This window comes from Bactrocera neohumeralis, chromosome 2, assembly GCF_024586455.1.
Source record: "Bactrocera neohumeralis isolate Rockhampton chromosome 2, APGP_CSIRO_Bneo_wtdbg2-racon-allhic-juicebox.fasta_v2, whole genome shotgun sequence".
Classification (NCBI taxonomy): Eukaryota; Metazoa; Arthropoda; class Insecta; order Diptera; family Tephritidae; genus Bactrocera; species Bactrocera neohumeralis.
The window spans coordinates 1,438,107-1,459,886 of record NC_065919.1 but is presented as its reverse complement, the minus strand read 5'-3'; the positions used below and the strand labels follow the sequence as shown (position 1 = coordinate 1,459,886).

The 21,780-nt window shown below is 34.1% G+C and overlaps 6 protein-coding genes across 7 annotated transcripts; 3 read left to right on the top strand and 3 right to left on the bottom strand.

Annotated features, from left to right (window-relative positions):
• Positions 1-382: 382 nt before the first annotated feature.
• Positions 383-3,047, bottom strand: LOC126767776 (ras-related protein Rab-23). The gene is made up of 2 exons (XM_050485403.1): positions 1,805-3,047; positions 383-992 (listed from the first exon to the last, which is right to left on the bottom strand). The coding sequence occupies exon 1, from the start codon at positions 2,646-2,648 to the stop codon at positions 1,914-1,916; it is 735 nt and encodes a 244-aa protein (XP_050341360.1). The 5' UTR covers positions 2,649-3,047; the 3' UTR covers positions 383-992; positions 1,805-1,913.
• A 4,823-nt stretch (positions 3,048-7,870) lies between these two features.
• On the top strand, positions 7,871-9,314 carry LOC126767774 (SAP domain-containing ribonucleoprotein). Its single transcript, XM_050485402.1, has 2 exons — positions 7,871-8,015; positions 8,078-9,314. Exons 1-2 carry the CDS (start codon positions 7,986-7,988, stop codon positions 9,110-9,112), a joined length of 1,065 nt encoding a protein of 354 aa, XP_050341359.1. The 5' UTR covers positions 7,871-7,985; the 3' UTR covers positions 9,113-9,314.
• A 262-nt stretch (positions 9,315-9,576) lies between these two features.
• On the bottom strand, positions 9,577-13,948 carry LOC126767773 (myelin expression factor 2). The gene is made up of 6 exons (XM_050485401.1): positions 13,789-13,948; positions 13,120-13,675; positions 11,952-12,090; positions 10,209-11,192; positions 10,016-10,151; positions 9,577-9,945 (listed from the first exon to the last, which is right to left on the bottom strand). Exons 2-6 carry the CDS (start codon positions 13,668-13,670, stop codon positions 9,890-9,892), a joined length of 1,866 nt encoding a protein of 621 aa, XP_050341358.1. The 5' UTR covers positions 13,671-13,675; positions 13,789-13,948; the 3' UTR covers positions 9,577-9,889.
• Positions 13,949-14,279: 331 nt separating this feature from the next.
• Positions 14,280-15,516, top strand: LOC126759781 (39S ribosomal protein L47, mitochondrial). Its single transcript, XM_050474894.1, has 5 exons — positions 14,280-14,447; positions 14,518-14,821; positions 14,873-15,009; positions 15,067-15,207; positions 15,268-15,516. The coding sequence occupies exons 1-5, from the start codon at positions 14,350-14,352 to the stop codon at positions 15,416-15,418; spliced, it is 831 nt and encodes a 276-aa protein (XP_050330851.1). The 5' UTR covers positions 14,280-14,349; the 3' UTR covers positions 15,419-15,516.
• On the bottom strand, positions 15,465-17,306 carry LOC126759771 (serum response factor-binding protein 1). The gene is made up of 3 exons (XM_050474883.1): positions 17,191-17,306; positions 16,971-17,132; positions 15,465-16,907 (listed from the first exon to the last, which is right to left on the bottom strand). Exons 1-3 carry the CDS (start codon positions 17,218-17,220, stop codon positions 15,498-15,500), a joined length of 1,602 nt encoding a protein of 533 aa, XP_050330840.1. The 5' UTR covers positions 17,221-17,306; the 3' UTR covers positions 15,465-15,497.
• A 324-nt stretch (positions 17,307-17,630) lies between these two features.
• On the top strand, positions 17,631-21,587 carry LOC126751092 (ras-like protein 1). Of its 2 annotated transcripts, none has more exons than XM_050461041.1 (5): positions 17,631-17,786; positions 18,386-18,719; positions 18,848-18,988; positions 19,123-19,238; positions 19,334-21,587. In XM_050461041.1, the coding sequence occupies exons 2-5, from the start codon at positions 18,581-18,583 to the stop codon at positions 19,508-19,510; spliced, it is 573 nt and encodes a 190-aa protein (XP_050316998.1). In that variant the 5' UTR covers positions 17,631-17,786; positions 18,386-18,580; the 3' UTR covers positions 19,511-21,587. The 2 variants fall into 2 exon arrangements, with proteins under 2 accessions (XP_050316998.1, XP_050316999.1); XM_050461042.1 differs by lacking the exon at positions 17,631-17,786 and adding an exon at positions 17,903-18,019.
• The last annotated feature ends 193 nt before the right edge of the window (positions 21,588-21,780 follow it).

The window sequence follows — 21,780 nt, the reverse complement described above, 5'->3', positions numbered from 1 at the left end:
TGCCACTATAATAAATAAATGTATAGTTTCCGTAACTAGGCAGTCAACTTGATCTAATCAAACTGATCAAGTAATTTTTAAAATGCTTATAAAAACAAGACAAAACGTAAATTTCGGTTACACCGAAGTTTTAATATCCCTAACAAGTAAAAAAAGTTCAATACAAGACATTCCTTAATCGTGAAGATATCTTGTCAAAAAAAGTTTTCCATACAAAAACTTGATTTAGATCGGTCAGGTTGTATGCCAATTATATGTTATAGTGGTCCGTTATCGGCGGTTTCGACAAGTGAGCAGTTTTTTGGGAAGAAAAGGACGTGTGAAAAATTTCAGTGGATATCTCATGAACTGAGAAACTAATTTTCATTTATACAGACAGACGGTCTTGGGTAATTCGACTCAGCTCGTTCTGCTGAACGTTTTTATATTTATATGTATGTATATAGTATAATATGTTTTATAGGGTCTCCGACGTTTCCTTCTGGCAAACTTAATACACTCTGTTCAGGAAATATTATTCAATATTTTTATGATAAAACAACATAAGTATGTTTATTATAAATTAAATTATATTTTACAACATTAATCAGAACGAATTTTTTTATCGTCCTTGCATATAATTATAATACAAACCCACTATTTATATAAAATATCAATATTTAAAAAAATACACACGCTCTCTTTAGCAAACACAATCAATCTAAGTTAAACTAACAGTGTACAGATATATGAACATACAACAAATATAATTAGGCAGTATTATTATAAATCAGTATTTTGATTTTCGTATGTTAAGCACATACATACATACATACATATACATATATATTTTTTGATTATTACAAACATCGTCTTACGAATATTACTTAAAATCTTTTTATTATATTCCAGTTGTGCATATATATTTATGTATATATCAGTCTAGCAGTCATAGAGTTTAGTATATGATAGTTAGTAGAGTTCAATGACCGTGGAGCCGTGAGAAACTTCATCTGAAACAAAAAAAAAAAAAAAACAGCTAAAATAACTGCATACAAATAGCTGAGGCAGAGACCAATTTTTTACATACATTTATATGTTATACATATGTATATATTACAAAACCTCATATGAATATGAATTATATACACACATACAACCATATATACATATACTATTGCATTCGAGCTTATTTGCCTACCACACGCAAATAAAACCACCAACATTACGAACGACGAGAAGCTCTCATTAATTTCCCTGACTTCGTTTTCCATATTAAAAGTATTGCAAACGGAACCAGCAGGTCTGCTTGCTGCCAAAAAGTTTATGCAATTTGTTCGTGTCAATAATAAAATGAGCTGCACTATCCGATCACCATATTTTTGTATTTAATTATTTTTCTGGTGTTTGTTGCAAAATTCTGTTACCACACCATCTCTACGAGTGGCCACAAAGAGTTGCACATTAGAGATTTTTATTTCTTTTCTGATTTCATTGCATTAAAGTTGGCTATTCACTCGCTCGTGCCTCATCTGAACCTCATTTGGTATTCATCTTTAATTAGTCTAATATGTTTTACAGTTAAATACGCTCCAATTACTAAATGCATATATTATTTGAAATAAAAAATGAAGGAAAAGCTTAAGTGTGCTCCACCGCATCGCAATTGTATGCTTACTTCTTTCATCATTATTTCCGAGTTTATAATAAAAATTATGCACTTACATATACTTATGCATATATGTATGTACATGTTTGTATGTAAGTTTGTATATATTCAAAGGCACTTGCACAGCGCATATTTTGCGCCCCGCCGCCAGCTTACCTATTCCAATACTCAACGTATTCGTGCCTATTTTCTTGCATACATCTCGTCCACATATAATCCTCTACTCGTCCAATTGCTCACCACCTACCAGCTGTTGTCACGCAAATCACAAAATGCCGCATTTCTTTAGCACAATTTTACGTTTCCGCGCTGTTGAACTCTTTTTGGCTGCTCGCAACACGATCGTGCCACTATTGGACTTTGTGAATGTTGGACTGAAGGCACTAATTGTGGGCTGATGACCATTTGGAGCACCATTTACGCCACTGCTGCCACTACCGCCACCATTAGGTGTGTATGACTGTTCGGTGTTTTCGCCCAGCATCAGCTGATGACATTTAGTAGCTAAATATCGGAAAACGGATGCCACATTTACATCCTCCTTAACGGAAGTTCGTATAAGGCGACAATTCAAATTGCGCGCCAGAGTTTCTACTTCGTCTGCAGTTACAACTGACTGTTCGATGAGGTCAATTTTATTCTGTACAATTACGGTTGGTATCTCATTGCATTCATTTTCCACTTTACGCTTCCAATCTCTGATGGCCTCGAATGAGGCGCGATCGGTCGTGCTGAAAGTGAGCACACACGCCTGCGCACCACGATAGTAAGCTTTGGTTATGGCGTCGAACTCCTCTTGTCCCGCAGTGTCCCATAACATTATGCGCACATCTTCACCGTCAATTTCGATTTGTCGTTCCAGAAAATCCACACCAATCGTTTTCTTATAGTCCTTGGTGAAAATACCCTTACAATAGCGTTGTATCATGGATGATTTCCCAACACCGCCGTTACCCACAATCACCACCTTAATGGCGATTTCGATGTCGTCCTCGCGCATTATGTCATAAGTGTTAGAGGGAGCCGTTTTTGGAGTTTTTTTTTTTAACGTCAGCGGTGTTGATTATGTGTATGCGTCTCGGTAAGTACGGTTGGTTACGTATGACTTGCGAGCTTTGCGCTTCAACAAAGGGAAAGACTAGAGATGTCTTTGGTGCTGTTACCCAACGTACGTTGTGTTGCGAATATGTAATTAAATTTACGAGTGAACGGAAGAGTTTGCCTTTTGTAATTACCAACAATAGGTAACGGTTATCAGTCGGGTTATAACGATACACGGTTATAGCGAGCGATTTTAAGCTGTTATTTTATTAGCGCTCTTTGTAATTGTTCTGCGGCGTTAGTCAACCTGTGAAATATAACACCGATTATTAATAATCACTAACGAATATTCATACAATTTCGTTTTCCTTGTATGGTGTGTAATTCTGTGTGATAAAACTGTTAGTAATAATTTATTGCACGGGATTTTTGGTTAACTTCAATTTCAGTTATTGACCTATGGTTCAAAGATTTTCTTTCACTTTCTATTACATGTTTTCTCTGCACTTTCAACTTCAAACAGCAACAACACTAAAGGAGCAAGCAAGCCTGAATTAATAAATATATACACACATAAGTACATGCACGCAAAAACACAACCAATAAAGAAAATAACTAACGGTAAATACCAGATGCCACTATAGTTATTAATCATCAGCGGCTACGCTAACTTAACACTCGGTTCATAATCACAACCACGAACATTCAATATCCACCATCGCCAGCGCATTGACCATCTCAGATATTTGGTGAATTGAGCAACGGATTTGCGAAAACAATTTGTAGCTTTGCTCGTGCAACCGGTTGGCAATTGAAAATTTCCGTGCTGTGCATTGTCGCATTCGTATATAATGAGGAGGGCGGTCCGATAACTACCGACATTCACCACCCGATGGCGCCACCATCGCGAGAAAAATTTAGGGCGAATCGGGAACGTAGTTTTGTTTTAACCGCGTGTGGAAACAGCCGTGGGCCCATATTTTAAAAACATGGACTAGAAAGATTATCGGTCGATGATTCGACCAGGGCTCTTGGATGAAAAGTCACAATATGTCTCGACCACCCACCTGCCCACAAGGGCTACTTTTATTACTGAATTAGTTGGGCGATTCGATGCCTAAATTATAATTGCAGAAAACAGTGCTTTTTCACCGTAAGAGCGCATCGGGATAGGTTGCAAACTGCTGCCCCAACCAGTTTGAAAAACAGTGGATTGACTCCAATGTTTAACCATATCACGAGCCAACAATATGAAAATACCGTAACGCTACACTAATTTGTGATCAATTACAGTAATTTACGGTTCAAAATTGACCCTAGGAGCTTTATGACTAATTCATGAAGTCGTTGGAAAAAATAGAACTATTTTAGAATATTTTCAAACCGCGACTCTTCTTACGACTTTAAATAAATGAAAAGTTATAATACTGCAACTCACTTTAACCATGTAAGCACATCTATCACATGAATGTATGTATGTACATTTCCGAGTGGTACACTCGCCCAACGGTGTGTATCCAATGTGTTGGATATACAAGCTCACGTGGGACTATTAATTAAGATGTTACACGATTAATTAAAATACACGAAAACTGTGTCTTGGGAATTCGCTAACCAGTGACGAGTTCGCATAGACAGTTGTTCCTATATATAGGTTTCATTGTAAAGAAAATGTGATCTTCCCAACGAATGCACCCAATAAATCGGTTAAGATGGCTGTCAAATGAACGTACATATGTAAGTAAAAGGTACAGTACTAATATTCCCAGCAAAAGATTTCATCTGAATGGAAGGGATTCTCACTGGCAATATCGGCGTCGTTCTTGAACAGAAAAATGCTCGTTATCATTTAGATGAAGGTCTAGTGGCAAATATATGAAAACTTCAATCTTTGTCCCATAGTACTGCTGCTAGATAATGATGAGTGATGATTTTTGCCCAGGAGTTCGAAGAAGTACATAAGTACATATATCGGCAAACATCCTAATTCAATTGTAATTACATAGCATAAATACATATGTACATATGTGCGCATTTCACAATAAATCCAAGTTCAAGTATTATTCTTTTTGTGGCCGATAATGTACATACATATACACACATACAAACATGCATATAATTCGTGTAGCAGGTTTCATTGCCATCATTTCAGTGGCTAGTTTCAAAGCGTGGCTTAAGCCGATGTTTTTACAATTGTTGTATTTATTCAAAGAACTAGCTAGCTCTCGGCTTGTGCGCTCACATAGCTTCCAATTTCTATTTTTATATCTCTTGGCTGTTTTCAAAGATGTTCTTTACTTCCCACTTCTTTTACAAGTTCAGCTATTCCATTATTTTTACTCTTTTTCTGAGCATTGATATCTGTATGTACATATGTATGTATGTATGTATATACATATGTATGTACTTGGTCACTTCGCTATCTTCAATGGTGTAGTAGTGGTTTACTCTTGTTGATCATCACCTTTTTTGTTGTTGTATTAATATTGTTCTTGCCACAGTTATTTCGTGGCGATAGTGCCTCTTATTAGTAATATATTTCTATATCTGTGATTATGTTGGCAACATTTTGTTGTGGTTTATGTGGTTGTTGTTGTTATTGTCACTCTTAGTTGGTTTTAGTGGCCTATTCTCCACTCGCCAATGATGTGGGGCTACTAATTAAGGTCGTCACAAAATAGTAAGAAAGAAAAGAGGCTAAGCAGATTGACCTGTTTGTGGCGTCAGCGCTGTTTCTAGCATTCAGAACTTCACTGGATATAAGACCGTTAACTTAAGCTGTAACTCCAAGTATAGGTACGTTTTTAAGCATAAATATTTGTATTTCGATGAGAAAGGCCACAAAATGAATAGTGGTCTTGGTAGGGGTTTAGGTACACTACATGAGCTGAAAAGTATTGGTTAGCAGCTTAACTGACTATTCTGGTTAAAAAAATGTTTTTTAGGAGTCTTGGTTAAGTTAACCAGAACTTAACTGACAGATTGCTAATAACCAGACATTGAGAAAACGGACCTTAATCTAGACGATCGAAACATAACAAACTTTTATTTATTGATTGTTTAAATTTTAGTACTGATCGAAGGTATTTAATATTTTACCATATTTTGGGAAATGGGACGAAACTCTTTTAATTAAACGAAAAGTTCCTACTAACACTTAACGCATTGTATATTTTTAACACATACATACGTACATGTGTATATGCATGTGCCTGTGTAATATACATACATATGTATGTTCCAAGTAGTATCTAAAAAGCTGCCTTAATGGCTGGTACAAATTCCTTAGCGCATGCGTCGAACTATCACTAATGCCCACACAATACAACCAAAGCCCACCGGCAAGCACATGCATACATAAGTATTCGTAAATGTTGCCATAGCGGCTTTTAAATCAGCAAGCACCTGTTCTTAAACGTTCCTTTATGAAGCTGCTTTGGTATTGTAGCTGATCGCAATGGTATGTTCTATAAGGCGTGATAATAGTTTTTATTTCTTATTTCCTAGGCAACGGTGGATTGCAGATTATGACCGGCTGCAGGTTGCAAAATTTGATTGCTCTTGATTACGATTGCCTTTCTTAATACACACATACATATATATGTATATAAAATAATGTTATGCATTTGTCAGCGAGCATTTTTACTGCATTTCAAATAAGTTCACATTTCTCAGTTTTAAACAAGTTGTTAGGGCATGGTTGATTTGAACTTATGTTATTATTTAGATGCTATATGTAGATGTGTATAAGTAAGTAGATTAAAGCAAATTGAAAACCGCCCATTGTGCTTGCAAAATGGCAATCGGCTTCGTCAATGAAAACTCTATATAATTTTTAATTTGCAAATGTACTTAGACTGTAATATGGTTTCTTCATTAACTATTTAGACCTTTTAGTTTTTGCTTTTATTGTAATTTTTAGCCAACTACATATAAACTTGTCCATATATAATATATCCAACAAGATAAAAGTAACGAATTTGTTTTACTTCTTCTTGAAGGTAATTGGGTAGAAAATCTATCAGTGAATGTTATGTTAAATATGCCGTTTCCTCCTTGATATGTTAACATTCCTTTTGTTGTTGCTGTTTCAGTTACACCATGTCGAGAAATCAATTGCGAAGCGTTCTCATTTACGAGTGGCTTTTTTGGCCTTTTTTCTATGCACTTTGTTTATTATTTTTATTTAATTTAAGTTTTTTACCGAAAACTTCTGCACAGTGAAAGTTTGGTCCAACGAATACACTATCACTTCACTTCATATTTCCAAGTTTGGATTTTTTCTCTGGATGCTACAAGAATACATACATACATACGTATTTATAACATATACTTTTGTGTGTATGAAAAGCATAAAATATGAATTGTGTTTGATCGTTAATATTGTGTTTGCCGTTTATAAAGATACACTAACACTCGTTGGTTGGTTGCGACTGCGCTCGGCCGTTTTCATAATTGGCCTTAAAGCATTGTGTGGTTACAGAAAACTTGGCTTAGAGAATTCAGTGTTGTTTCTTGAACATTAATCCCTGGCTTTTAGTGTTTTATATATATGTATATTATACTTTGTTTGAATTACATATATTTACCATTCAATTGTACTACTACAGCTCAGGGTCAGCTATTATTAAAATATTTTTTTTCGGGATACGTTTTATTCATTTTTGTTAAATATAGAATCACATTAATTGTTTGTAAAAAATATATGGTATAGAACATAATCTGTTTACAAAACCCTTCAGAGCAGAATTGCATAACAAAGGATTTCTTCTTACATATGATTTGGGTTCTCAGAACTTAGAATATTGTTCAGAACTTGTTCGACGAATGATTCAGGTAGATTTAATTTTTTATGAATACCATGAACATATGCTTAATACTTTCCTGAAAGTATCAGGTAAAAATTTATTAATCACCTCATCTTCGTTTGAAGTTTACCTGTATCCGAAATTTATAAACCTATGTAAATGCAGATGTTTAAGAAGCCAGCATCAGTTTCAAAACAGATTTCCCCAACGGTTTACGGCACACGGAAAGTTAAACATTTATAATTTTAAAAATAATTCTGTTTTAAAGTTTTTAGGATCAAATATTGTACAGTATGTACTCACGATAAGAAATGCGTATGTTGTCACATTTCGATAAATTCACTTGAACTGCATGTACTGAACATATCCCAAAGAATAACGTCAATTCGTCGATTCCCGGTGTGTTTGTGTGATTGAACGAAAAACAATAAGAAGGCTGCAGTAAAGAAATTAATTTTGCAAAAAGTTAAGAAAAATATACCAAAACTATGCCGGAATCGGATGTAACAAAAATGAAGGTAAATGGTGTAGTCCTCTATATCAATGATTGATGATCTAATGCATATAACTTTATTTATAGGTGGCTGACTTGAAGCGCGAGCTAAAGCTGCGTGGCCTTGCTACCACGGGTAATAAAACGGAACTTCAAGACCGCCTACAAACATCACTACTTGAGGGTGATATTTCTTTGGAAGATTCAGCTATTACGAATGAGGATGCATTGCTTGATGAAGATGCTGTATTAACCGATGAAGAGGAGTCGCCGATTGCTGCAGATGAAAACGAGTTACTTAAAAGTCCTACCAGTACACCTACTGCTTCTGAATTGCCTTCTCCTTTGAACGAAAACAAGCCAAGTACGGATGGCACAAATACTGCAACTAATCAAAAAAAAATTATTTTGAAGCGCAAAGTTTCTTCAACAAATGATGGGGATAAAATTTCATCGGCTACTGAAGACGCAACATCAACAACAGCAAAAGAGAATACCGAGCCACCAAAGGAAAAGGTTTTAAAAATGAGCGAGCGCAATCCGATTACTGTAAGTGATCTCAATTCCAAAGAGCCGACGAACTCTAAAATTAATAATGGCACGAATACCAGCGGCTCGAAAGTGGTACAATTAAGCCAAATGGAACGTTTGGAACTTCGTGCCAAGAAATTTGGACTAGGCTCAATCTCGGCCGCTGCAGCAGTCTCACCCAAACCGGTTAGCAATACAAAGATAAGTAGTGTTACCACGGAGCCCGCCGTCAATGATGTCAAACAATTGGAAATGCTAAAAAAACGAGCAGAACGCTTTGGTTGTGTTGTTTCCTCAAAAATGGCAAAAATTGACGCTGCGGAGAAATTACAAAAGCGAAAAGAACGTTTCGGAGCGGGGGGCACAACCACATCAAGTGGTGGTGCTGTCACCTCCACAAAATCAGATGACATTTGGGCTGAAAAGGCACGAGCACGTTTAGAACGTTTTAAAAATGCTCAATCATTGTCAACAACTGATAAACAAGCCGCCACGACATCGAGCGGAAATACTGAGGATAACGAGCCGAGTATAGATCCAGCACCAGTGGTCACGCCATCAGCTCCTCCAACTTCAGTTGCTGGTAATTAGAAATCGCCATCCAAATAACAATTTGTATCATCACCTACAAAGTACTAACGTACATTACATCTAGTTCTACGCCGTAACCCGCAAGGATATGCTACATAGTTAAATTTGTATCCATAACATTTAATTATATTCAGCAATTTTAAGCATAAACACTCTACGAGTGAATATGAATATTTTGTTTGAATAAAAAATTACCATTTTAGGAAGATGTTTCTTATTAACCGTACAATAAAGAGTTCAATAAGAAAAAATTGTTTATTTTTTTGTTTATTATTCTGCAGCTTAGCCGAAACGTTTTGGAAATGATAGTCATAGTGTGGCAAGCGTACAACTACCCATATATATTTTACTGATAAAGTGAAAAGCGACCACAAGATGTAGTATTTCGTTTTGCTCTTTAATTAAGTTATCGAAATATGACGGGATTGCAGAAGTATCTTGATATGCTGACAATAAAAAATTAATTGTATTTATTAATTTTTATTCATAGTCGTAAAGTTTACAATTCTCAAAATATTTTTCAGTTAAAACGATAATGGATATTACTTAATCATTCACGATTACATAAGTATCTATGTATGCCGTTTGCACGATTTGCGGATAATTTATTAAATTGTCAATGATGTGAACGTTCGCTTATTTATAAAAAAAACAAATATGTAATTAAAACATCTAATACATATATGGATGTAAAATTCTTAAAACTGAAAGTGCAGGGATATTGAGAATTATTTATTTTATAGTAATGACGTCTACGGGCTAGTGAATGTACTTTGTTTAGAAATATGTAACTTTAATCGTCCTACCATCCATTCGGGAACCGTCCATTAATGCTAAAATGTATAAGGAATAAGTTAGTTTAACACTCTGGATAAATTTCACATTATTGTATTTCTTTTTTACCAATAGCCAACTCGGCGTCTCGTTCTTTAAAGAACCGTACAACTCCCAAATCATTGCCTCGAATCTCAGCGAATTTTACTTCCCCAACATCACGGAATTTGTCCCGCAAAGTTTGCCAAGTACAACTTAATGGAATCTGGAATCACAATACGTGTTAAAATATACGAAATCAATATAAAATACATTTGTTTACATTTTTAATAATAATGGTATCCGACTTGCGTGGATTGCTACTGGTGTTGCCTGCATTACTTCCGCCACTGCCACCTCCACCATACATATCAAGGTTGCCGCTACCACTGTAATCGTTACCATCCAGGGCACCGCCAACTCCGCCGGAGTTACCACTGCTGGTGTTGTACGCGTTGAAGCCACCACCAGAATTTCCACCACTGCCTGTATTAAAACCAGATGATCCTCCAAAACCGGAACTATAGTTATTCCCGCCTGTGCTGTAGTTATTGGACAAAGCTGCATTGGCCGAAGACATGGAATCTTCATTTCCGCCACCTGACGGGCCCAAATTCAATCCCAGGTTATTGAGGGACGTAGTGAGTAATGGATTGGAAAGTGCGGCACCAAGTCCTCCAACTACATTCGACAAAGCCGCCAAATTGGTGGTAGATAAATTTCCCAAATTTAGCCCCGCTGCATTGTTTCCCAGAGATTTTGCTGCTGCCTGAACAACTGGAGCTACCGGAGATGGCTGGACTGCTTGATTGCTAAACATGGCGGTATTGCCTCCACCGCCGCTACCTCCACCACCCAAATTAGCTACCATGTTTCCCAAGATATTGGATCCACTTTGTGAAGACAACGATGATTGATTTGGTTGATTCTGTTGCTGTTGAATAATGCTGGGCAAGTTGCGAGCCACGTCTCTTAATGGTTCACCGTTTGGACCAAGTCCAATACCAACTCCACCAAGTCCTTCGGGTAATTTCAAACCTTCTCCCTTATCTGGAATACGGTCTAAACGAACCGTCATACGTCGATCAAAAAGCATTTGTCGATCCAGCATAGAAATAGCCTGCACAGCCTCTACCGGATGGTCGTACTCTACAACAGCAAAACCACGACTGTTACCCTCTTTGTCAACGGATAGATCTACGCTCTGTACTTTTCCTGCTAATTTGAACACTTGTTTCAGTTTCTTAGTATCGACCTTATAGTCCAGCTGTGAATAACGAGTTGTAAAAAGTCAATTCAAAAGATTATTTATAACACATAACACATAAATATAAGCATCTATAAACAGGTTAACAATGAAACGGCATTGAGACGCAGAGGTTGAATAATGCCCACTCCGGAATTCCACTTTATATTTGTGTTTACGGACCAATCTGAATGCAATTTACAAAATATCACCAAATTATCTATGAAACGGTTTGAAAACCTAATAATTTGCAAATGGAACGGTATTCGATGTATTGTCCGCCTCCAGTATTGGTAAAATATTATATATTATATTATACAATACAATATTAGAAAAATTAACTAAATAATTTCCAGAATTTAACAAGAACACAAACCAAAGGGAAAATATTTAAGCAAGATTAAAAGTGATCTGAGCAAGTTAGAAGAGTATGGAGTATTGGTTTACAAAGCAAAGAGAATGTTTTCTCAGTTTTATGCACATTCAGTGAATGGACATTAATGCCACCAAATTAGTGAATTACCGTTAAATATACAGGCATCTTAAAAGAACGCTAAATATTTATGGACACTCCTCTCATATTGCAATACGAACCGAATTAAAGGTCTAGAAGACATCACAATCTATTATATAAATAATAAACCACGTCAGTTTCCACGAATAAAAGGATATAACCTCTCCCACCAACTGTTTATAATTACCAGTAGGCTTACAACCCCAGATGCCCAAAACGTCTTTTTTACATTTTTTTCTTTGTTTACATAAAAATTGTATACTCACATTAGCAACAAAAACCTTATTATGCAAAGGTCCACTTATGCCCAGACTCTCCAAAAACGAAGCAGAAAGCCCATACAAATTGTAATTCGATGAATTATTAAAATCATTAGACATCATGTTAAAATTATTACGCCCAGATCTAGAAAAAGAACACGTTATGGGAAAAAGTCAGCGGTAAACACATCATCCAGAGAAACAAAGGTGGAGGTCGACTAAAAAAACTCGTAGACACGTTGGAATGCTCGTTGTTATATAAGGATAAATGCTATATATCTAAGATCCATCGAAATATCTGATTGATGAACATCCTCCTTTTATCAATACTAAATATTTGACAAATATACACTATACTACTTTAAATATGAACGTTATAGATTGAAGCCGAATATATTGTATGTAGTCATTTACTATTCAGCATGCGAAATCTGCAGTTCAAAATAAAAGATGCATTCGATACCTTAGGAAAAATTGTTTCGTAAATTTAAAGGTCTGATTTCTAAATCTGATTCTACTACTTCAGAATGATAGGAAACCCAATCTTAAAACAAGAATACACCAACATTCAAGAGTTATCATTTTTGGATTAAAACTTTTACTTCGGAAATTTCCATAAGCTATCAGTTTTTGGGTAGAATAGCTCAATGCTATCCAATTGTTTGACATCAATCTTCTGTGTGGGCACAAAAATAAACGCCAGGCTGTGCTTTGAAGGGCAGTATTATTCAACTAAATGAAATGACCAAAAGCCTAAGTAAAAGAATTAAAAACCTGTTTTCCCATTTTCTTCATTATTATAATTTCGATTATAGAGAAGCATATATGTATCTTTCACTCAGTTTAGATCCCAACAATATTTTATGAAGACAAGCTTAGGTCAATAATTTGCCTTATGGTTATGAAATTATTGATTTAACAAATATTTTCTCTTATAGTAGCAGAGAAGTTAGCCCAAAAATTCGCTTTAGAGTCAAGAATTCCACATCCCTAACATTAAACTCGTTTTGAAACTACATTAATACCTTAGCACGCTAAAACAACGAAAAACATTACAAAACGTATAACCAATAGTAGTCAGAAAACCTTCAAACAAATGTTTTCCTATTAAAAAATATCGTAAAAAACTCTTACAAGTAAAAATACACAGAAAATTAATTTAGTTTTAATATACCTGTCATCATCTCTTCGGGAGAATCCTCTATCTCGATCCCCCATTTCGATACCGGCGCCACCACCACCGCTTCCACGTACAGGTCCTCCTCCGTCACGCACAATGCGACCGTACTGATCACGTTGTTCGCCATGGTCTTCTTTAACAACTAATTCGCGACCATTTATTTCATAGCGATTCATTTTTTCTAAAGCTTTCTCTACGTTATCAGGATCTTTGAATTCGACAATTCCACATCCACGAGCTTTTCCATTCTCATCATGAAACAATTCGACGTATTCAACAGATCCCACAATACGCCTGAACAAGTCTTTTAAGTCTTGCCAACGATAGTCGTATGGGATGTTTGAAATATAAACGCGACAATTCCGTCTCTCACGACTGCGGTCACGGTTAGCGTTGCCGCCAGAGTTGCTACTTCCACCTGCACCTCCGCTGCCAAGACCACCAGCGTCAGCATCCGAAAATCTGGATGCACGTGCTCCACGTCCACGACGGTCCCGATCTTTCTCTCGGCTGTCATTCGAGTTATCATTGCCCTCAGTTTTCATTTCGACTGTAATATCAAAAATTTAAAATTAATATAAAAAAAACTCCTAGTCGCTGCATACTTTTGCAAAATTAAAATGGCGGAAAATATTTACTTCAATAACTAAACAATTCACTTACAAAATTTAAAAATTCAACGTAATTTTCGATTTATTAAATTGTATATATCTCAACGAAGTTTGTAGCCTGTTATATCTATTTATTTTAGTTTTTGCACAAAAATTGTTTGCGATAAATGTTTCTCAAGAACAACGCCGACAGATAGAGAAAATGAAAAATGGCGGAATATTGAATGCCACCCGAGATTTTGCAGTGTTGATTATCGTGAAAACTCTACCGTGAATAGTATAAAGAACATAAAAACTAATGCTTGTATACACTTATTTTTCAAAGTGGCTCACTAATATTTAAGGAACAAGTTAAATCGGCAAGTACTCAACCAGTAGTATCGCCATTTAAAATTAATCTATGAACATGCCAAAGTTAGTTATTTACGATTGTACTCAATTATTTTTTAATATACTAACTGAAGAATGTGTTTATTGTGAACCCATAAGCATCATATGATAGACGTTCTCTGCATATGATATACGTTCTCTGTTTATACGTTCTCTGCTAAAAATATAAAACAGCTGTTTTGTTACAATTGTTTCAACAATTAATATACTTTGAAACTAGAAAATGAGCTCGGTTTTGAAAATATTGAATGTGGCAAAAACTGTAAAGACAGTCTGTACAAGTATCTCAAATAAATCATTGACTAATTCATTATTTAACAGGTACAATAATTGTTAAAATTGCCATAATTGAAATGTTCTGATTTACATAACCTGAATTTTTTATTCGCAGAATACAATGCCAGCAACTACAAATATCTCAAAATGCTTTTTTTGTTGATATGAGTGCGCGGTCATTCCATTCTAGTAGTCCATGCCTAGACCTGATGCAATTCTTTGATGATCCCAAGAACTGGTCAGAAAATGAAGTAAAGGTTGGTCGTGCATGGAAGCTCGAGGAATTACGTATTAAATCAAATAAAGACCTGCATCAATTGTGGTATGTTCTACTTAAAGAGCGAAACATGCTACTAACAATGGAACACGAATGCAATGAGAAAATGGAGTTATTTCCAAGTCCTGAGCGTTTAGATAAGGTATATATCGCTTCACGTTTAGTTTGAATAAATTCAAAACTCTCTATATAGGTTAAAATATCGATGGCAAACTTGGAAACTGTTGTGCGTGAAAGAAATAAGGCCTATCATCTCTTGGAAACAGGTGAAACTGGAGAGCGACCCACTCGGGTGGTATACAATGCACTTGGTTTAAGGCATCTCTATAAGTAAGTACATTTAATTTGAGTTGATGTTTGTTTACTTGTTATAAAATATAATTTTAGATCTTGTGAACATGTGTTACCACCGCATATGAACGTTAAATGGATAAAATCACGTAATATTGGTTTCGGTGGGCGAGCAGTGCGTAAATTCCTATTATTATATCGCGAGAAACTGTATAATATCAAACGAAAGGCCAAGAAGTACGTTTTTGAATATTATATAAATAAGTTAATTTTTTTAAAATATATTTCTTTATGTAGCCGTTCCCGTAATGAAGTTATGATGATGTTGCGACGTAATCCGAATATTGATATTCAAATTATTCGGAGCAAATATCCAGATGTAGATGTTGATAAACTATTGAGGGATGATAAAACGCGTGGGCATTTCGTGCCGAAAGTGGATATTTGAATGTTTCGCAACATCCAAACAATTATTAAAATAAAAGTAACACAAATTTATAACTGCATATTGCATCAAAACATAAAGTTTATTCATCATCTTGAAAAGTGGTTTTTTTACCCTGAAAAGATATTATTCTTGATTTTTGCTTTTGTTTTGCTAACCAAGAAGGATGAAGTCCCTTCAAAGTATTTAGACTGTCATGTTGTGATGGTGCGTTAATGTGATCAGAACTAGGTTGCAGCACTCCGTCATCTCCAAACCTAAATTTTTTCCCTTTAAAAACTGTTATAGCCGTACTAAATTTTTGCTTTGCCGCCCAAGACGGATGTACAGCTTCCTCCGTATGCTTATTTTTTCTTCTGTTTGCTGATAAATGTTTTTTATTCTGACTTTCTATATTCACTACTTTGGAATTACTATTGGTGACTCCCTCATCGACCTGATCATCATCATCTTCAAATCTAATTTTCTTGCCTTGAAAGGCACTTATTACGCTTTTTAGCTTCTGTTTCGCTGCCCAAGAAGGATGCAGGCCTTCCGTTTTGTATTCCTCACAGGTTTTCCGAATAGATTTTTCTGAAATTCTTTGTCTCGCATTATTTGGTCTAAAATGATCGTAAGATTTTAGATGGTTTTCGTATGTTTCTCTAGACCATTTTTCTGTATTTTCCAGGGGTTTTTTAGAGATTTGTGGATCAAACACTGTACCATTACGAACAACAACAGCAGAGGAACGGTAATTTTCACCACTATCGGTGATAAAAAATGGATCGATAACGTGTGTCACAATTTCTTCCTTATTTTTTTCCATAGCATTGCTACCGCTTAAATTGTAGTAAGAGGGAGAATTTAAACTCACTGACGATTCGTTCGAATTGCCCTCTATTGAACTTTTTTTAATTTCCTCTGACTTAGGCCAATGTTGATTCTCATTTTTAGAAGGATTAACATTAGTCGTCAGAGATGTTTTACAGTTTTTAGTAGTTTGTTGTTTTTCAGACACTTCTTTATGCTCTTTTACTATTGCCTTTTTATTTTTAATAGGAGGATGTTTATTGTCTATTTCCTCTATTTTCCAGTAACCTAGTGTAGATACATTAGCACCCTCATCATTTTCTTTTATTACTACTTCATTCTTTTGCTCATTAAGGTTTAGTATATCCTGTCCACGATTTTGATTATTCAACCACTCAGTACGTTTACGTGCCATGGCTTTTTGTTCTTTTAAAGCTTTACGACTTTTTCGTTTCTTTTCCGTTTTTATTATCTTAATTTGTTTTTTACTCGCTTGCATTAACTCCTTCTTCCAGATTTTATTTTCCTTTGAAATTCCTAATTTTTCTTTAAAATCTTCTGCAAGCTCTTGCATCAATTTATTGTCTCCGATCATAGCCACTGCCATTTCCTCCGCTGAGGATAAACCATTTGTTAAAATAGCTGACGGAGATTTTTCCAGAATTAAAACGCGTTTCATCAAAACGATGCATTTTAATTTCTGGAAAGAAAAATCCGACTTTACATATAAAAAAAAAAAAAACAAATTTAAACAATAAACTACCTTCATTTCTTCTAGGCATAGGACAGCTTTACGGAAACGTTCCTTATTTTTATCATGTTTAGGATTTTTATCTAATAAATATTTAAGCTTCTTAATTTTTTGGACCAATTTCTGAATGGTCTTCGACTTTATAAGTTGAATTTTCTTCTTGTTGGTGACAACCTATTGAAATCATTTACATAAGTAATTTATCATAAAAAACATAAATAATTTCACGTACCAAGTTATTGAATTCCAATTTATTTACCATTTTAAAGACTCCTAATCATTTATACATTTGCATGCTTTTTAAATATTGTTGTTGCCAGTCGATGAATAGTATCGTATACGATCCGAAAACCTATTGTGAACACAACCTTATTGAGTGTTGCAAGCTTCAATAGATTTAAAAATTATATTTTTAGATAAATGTATCTAGAGTAAAATTTCTAGGGAGGCAAAGAATCTATTAAAATTTAAACACTCATATATAGCATAAAATTCAGTACTTTTAAACGATTTCACCTAACTTTTTAAAATAAAATTTTACGCTGTAAAGAATGGAAACAGACTAGCAGTGGTTTTTATATGTATATATTTGACTTCCGATATATTGAATATGTGTTTTATTTTCGTAAATTTGGTGCACAAACAATGCATTCCTGTGTAGGCAAAATGGCGACGAAACTGTGAGAAGCAAAACGAAAAACGGGGCGGACAGTGTCTTGTTGATCTTTTGTTGAAAAAACGAATATTTCACAGAGAATTTGTTGAAAACATAAACAAATTACTTTGGTTATTTTCCCATCCACTGCACCATCTGTATGTGCAGTAAAGGTACGGTAGTGAGTTAACACCTATATCCAAAATATTAGCTAATAAGCAACAAATAAAATGAACTTAGAAAATAATAGGAAGAACAAGCATAAGAAATAAAAGACTATAGAAACATAAGTTACTGTGATTTATAGGATGGATATAATTACTTATTGGTGATACTGTAAAGTCAAATTAATATATTAGAGCAACCGTATTCCAGTTCGTGCAATGTTCCTTGTTGTAGTATCAAGGTAATCATTACAGAAAGGTTTTAAGGAGTCGTTCTATAGTGAAATGATCTGTGGAGAAAACTCCTTGGGTATGAACATGGGTTACTTTGTGAATATATATACAAATATCTATATCCCGCTGCATTAGTAGTAGTTTCAATATAACTTTGGTTCATACTCGTCTGAACATGAGTCACTCGCAGTGCCGAACATTATAAGAAAACAACAACAAATTAATACATACTTTAATTTTACTGGGCCATTATGTTTTAATTAATTTAATAGGCAACTTACAACTCTGATGACAACAGTCCGCATTATAAATTTGAAAGTTTGTGCGGTTGTACATACATATGTAATTACTACAACTTTTTTTATTTGTTGCAGTTTACGTTGATAAAATAAACAATATACCATTGGAATTTCGGGACACTGTTGTCTGCTGGGCTTGGAGGTACAGGTATAATAACCATTCCAGAAAAGAAACAATTGTCAAAAGAAAATAAAACGGGCCACGACAACATTAAATCCTACTTCCAAACACAAGTCTATTGAAATTTCTCTAAACAAGAAGAAAATACAATGACGGAGTACAAATTAGTGGTTGTAGGTGCTGGAGGTGTTGGTAAATCTGCCCTAACAATCCAGTTAATACAAAATCACTTTGTGGATGAATACGACCCCACAATTGAAGATTCTTATAGGAAGCAAGTTGTTATAGGTATGTTGATAATCATATTGTATCAATATTATATATGAATTAGTTAATTAGAAATAATACGTATACATATATAATATGTAATTCACTTATTTTAATTCCTAATTTGTATTAAACTATTTACTCTCCAGATGGCGAGACGTGTTTATTGGATATTTTAGATACAGCTGGCCAAGAAGAGTATTCCGCTATGCGTGATCAATACATGCGAACTGGAGAAGGATTTTTGCTCGTTTTTGCTGTCAATAGTGCGAAATCATTTGAAGATATTGGTGAGAATTTTATATCCTAATTTTGACTGGTTGGCGGCAATAGATAGATTTTCCCCTTATATATGTAACTCGATATTAAATTCAACAAACTGAGTCCAATTCTACGATATACTAAAAATTCTTTATATTCTCAGGTACATATCGAGAGCAAATAAAGCGCGTAAAAGACGCGGAAGAGGTACCAATGGTGCTGGTAGGAAATAAGTGCGATCTGCAAGCCTGGGCTGTTAATATGAACCAAGCCAGAGAGGTAAGCATTGGTTTGAATAAACTTTCTAATACAGATTTAATAAAAAAGGAATTAATGTTATATTGAAATATATTTGATACAATAATATTTATCAGGTTGCTAAACAATACGGCATTCCATTTGTTGAGACATCCGCCAAGACACGAATGGGCGTTGATGACGCCTTTTACACATTAGTCCGTGAGATTCGAAAGGATAAAGAGCATAGGGGGAAAAAAGGTCGCAAACATCATAAGCTACCACACCATAAATTCAAATGCGAGTTGCTGTAAATGATCTTATATTAAGTCTAAAAGAGGTTGGATAACCTACTCATTCGGACAACCGGACAATTTCTACAACCAAAACAACAACGAAAACGAACTAAACAGACATTCGATAAGAGATAGCCTGTGATCAGGAGGCTGTAGTAAGAAAAAACAACAACAATAATAATAATACAGCTAGAACCGGAAAGCAACAAATAAAGCACATATTTTTTCATCCAAAAATCAGCATAACATTAGCTATACGCACATAAAAGTGCAAATTTTACAAAACGCAAAACCTTACACTGGAGCACAGACGAACTGGGAAAGTATAAAAAAATTAATGGAAAACATAAAACTATCAAAAAAAAAAATTTATTTGAAAGTATAAAAATCGTTTATTTAATATTTTAACTTTATTTCTGCGCACAATTTTTAATACGTTTTTTGTATTCTTGCAACTGGCATTTGACAAAATATTTATTTAATTTCTAATTCAAGGAGTATGTTGATTTATTAGTTTTTTGTACTGTTTGCTATTTTAATTATGTTCTACGTATGCTTTCCATACGTTGGAAATATTTATTTATATAGTAAAGTAAGAGAAAATTTATAACTTTGATAAATATGCAATGACGCGTACCAAATGATCGTGCTGTTTTATGTATTCATATATTGTATCCTTCTAAATTGTGTTCTTAGGCAAGTGTACAAAACTATCAAAAGTCTGCACATATTAATATAGTTGAAACTAAATCTAAAGCTGCAATCATAATTGACACTAAGCAAAAAAATAAAATCACAATGGTTGGAGCTTTATAAAACGTTAAAATTTAAACTTTCTACTATATTAGTATGGAAAATACATACATACATATATGAACACATTCACTTGCCTCCTTTTTAGTGCGTCGTTTCTGTAATACGTGCCTGTGTTTTATGTATGCATGTTAACACATAGAAAAAAACATTTGGTAATTTATAAAATAAATTTACTGAAATACATAAAAAGTAATAACTAACAAAATTCAAGATGAAGATTATATTAAGTGTACTAGCTGTAACGCACAATAAGCAAATATTGATTTTTTTTTTTTTTGCTTTTTGAAACTATTTTCTAATCCGTTTTATACTTTTTGGTGCTGAAGTGAAATTTGCGTGCATATTTTTATAAAAGTAAAGTTCTGTTTTATATTTAATCAATTTCTTTTAAAAATATTTTTGTATTTTTATTGTAACCGTGAAGGTGGAACTAAGGCAAGAATGGTTAAAACTTGCCGAACAATGTATCCTACTTCCATTGTAAGATTAACGCATAATGATTGTGAATGTCATCCTCTATATTTTATATATGTATGTAATTTATTATATGCTTACATCATCATATTCTCATAATAATAGGATTAAAATTGCAAAATTAGTAAATATGAATATTGTCACGTACATAAATGAAAGAACAGTTCATCATTGTCGAATTTTCATAAGAAAACAAACTAAAATCGCCGAAGGATAAATATATATTTTATATTTATTAGATTGTATTTGTTGTAAAATGTTATGTAATTTAAAGCAACCTTGTTTAAATTTGCTTCAGGAAACAGAAAAAATTTATCGGCTGAAATGAATTAATCACTAGGTTTTTGAAGCAGTTGGTTGTCAAAAAAATTATTTTTTACGTAACAGTTTATGTTCATAGGGGAACTCAACGCTGTATAAAACCGACTATTTGAAAATTCTACGAAGTTTTAAAAAGGGAAAATGAGGAATATTACTTCTAAAAAACAGTTCAGCTGATTATTTTTTCTATATACTATTTACTTCATTTTTTCCATTTCAATTATTTTAGTAAGTTGCAAGTCTGAATTTAATACAAGACGAATAGTTTCATGATGTTTAAAATGTAAAGTTCATTCATTGTAAATTTTTTTAGTTTTGCTGTTGGTGTTAATTTCAGATTGATTTATTTTAGATACAAGACAACTTTTATAAAATATATGAATTAAATATTTCATTATGCGTGATCTATGTTTCGATATATGATAACAAGAACTATGAACTAAAAGATAATTAATCGTAAATAAAATAATAAATATGTACCGTATGGGATTGCTTTTGTATTTCTGTCTGTTATTTGCATACATAATTATGATGAAAAATATATTATAGTTATACGAAGTTGAAAACTTGTTACTATAAAATTGTTGTACTCTCACAACATATTACACCAAAGGATAATCGTTGTTGTTGTTGTAGGGGCAGAACTGTGCCGAGTTGACAGTCCCTGACCGGATAAA

Bases quoted from the DNA above. Each gene is read 5' to 3' on its own strand.
- LOC126767776 (XM_050485403.1), bottom strand. From the start codon at position 2,648: ATGCGCGAGGACGACATCGAAATCGCCATTAAGGTGGTGATTGTGGGT.
- LOC126767774 (XM_050485402.1), top strand. From the start codon at position 7,986: ATGCCGGAATCGGATGTAACAAAAATGAAG. The intron at 8,016-8,077 runs GTAAATGGTGTA...CTTTATTTATAG, and splicing joins CGGATGTAACAAAAATGAAG to GTGGCTGACTTGAAGCGCGA.
- LOC126767773 (XM_050485401.1), bottom strand. From the start codon at position 13,670: ATGAAAACTGAGGGCAATGATAACTCGAATGACAGCCGAGAGAAAGAT. The intron at 11,193-11,951 runs GTGAGTATACAA...CGTTATTCACAG, and splicing joins ATAAGGTTTTTGTTGCTAAT to CTGGACTATAAGGTCGATAC. The intron at 10,152-10,208 runs GTAAACAAATGT...TTGTGATTCCAG, and splicing joins ATACCATTATTATTAAAAAT to ATTCCATTAAGTTGTACTTG.
- LOC126759781 (XM_050474894.1), top strand. From the start codon at position 14,350: ATGAGCTCGGTTTTGAAAATATTGAATGTGGCAAAAACTGTAAAGACA. The intron at 14,448-14,517 runs GTACAATAATTG...TTTTATTCGCAG, and splicing joins ACTAATTCATTATTTAACAG to AATACAATGCCAGCAACTAC. The intron at 14,822-14,872 runs GTATATATCGCT...CTCTCTATATAG, and splicing joins GTCCTGAGCGTTTAGATAAG to GTTAAAATATCGATGGCAAA.
- LOC126759771 (XM_050474883.1), bottom strand. From the start codon at position 17,220: ATGGTAAATAAATTGGAATTCAATAACTTG. The intron at 17,133-17,190 runs GTACGTGAAATT...TGATTTCAATAG, and splicing joins AATTGGAATTCAATAACTTG to GTTGTCACCAACAAGAAGAA. The intron at 16,908-16,970 runs GTAGTTTATTGT...TTTTCTTTCCAG, and splicing joins TATGCCTAGAAGAAATGAAG to AAATTAAAATGCATCGTTTT.
- LOC126751092 (XM_050461041.1), top strand. From the start codon at position 18,581: ATGACGGAGTACAAATTAGTGGTTGTAGGTGCTGGAGGTGTTGGTAAA. The intron at 18,720-18,847 runs GTATGTTGATAA...TTTACTCTCCAG, and splicing joins TAGGAAGCAAGTTGTTATAG to ATGGCGAGACGTGTTTATTG. The intron at 19,239-19,333 runs GTAAGCATTGGT...AATATTTATCAG, and splicing joins ATATGAACCAAGCCAGAGAG to GTTGCTAAACAATACGGCAT.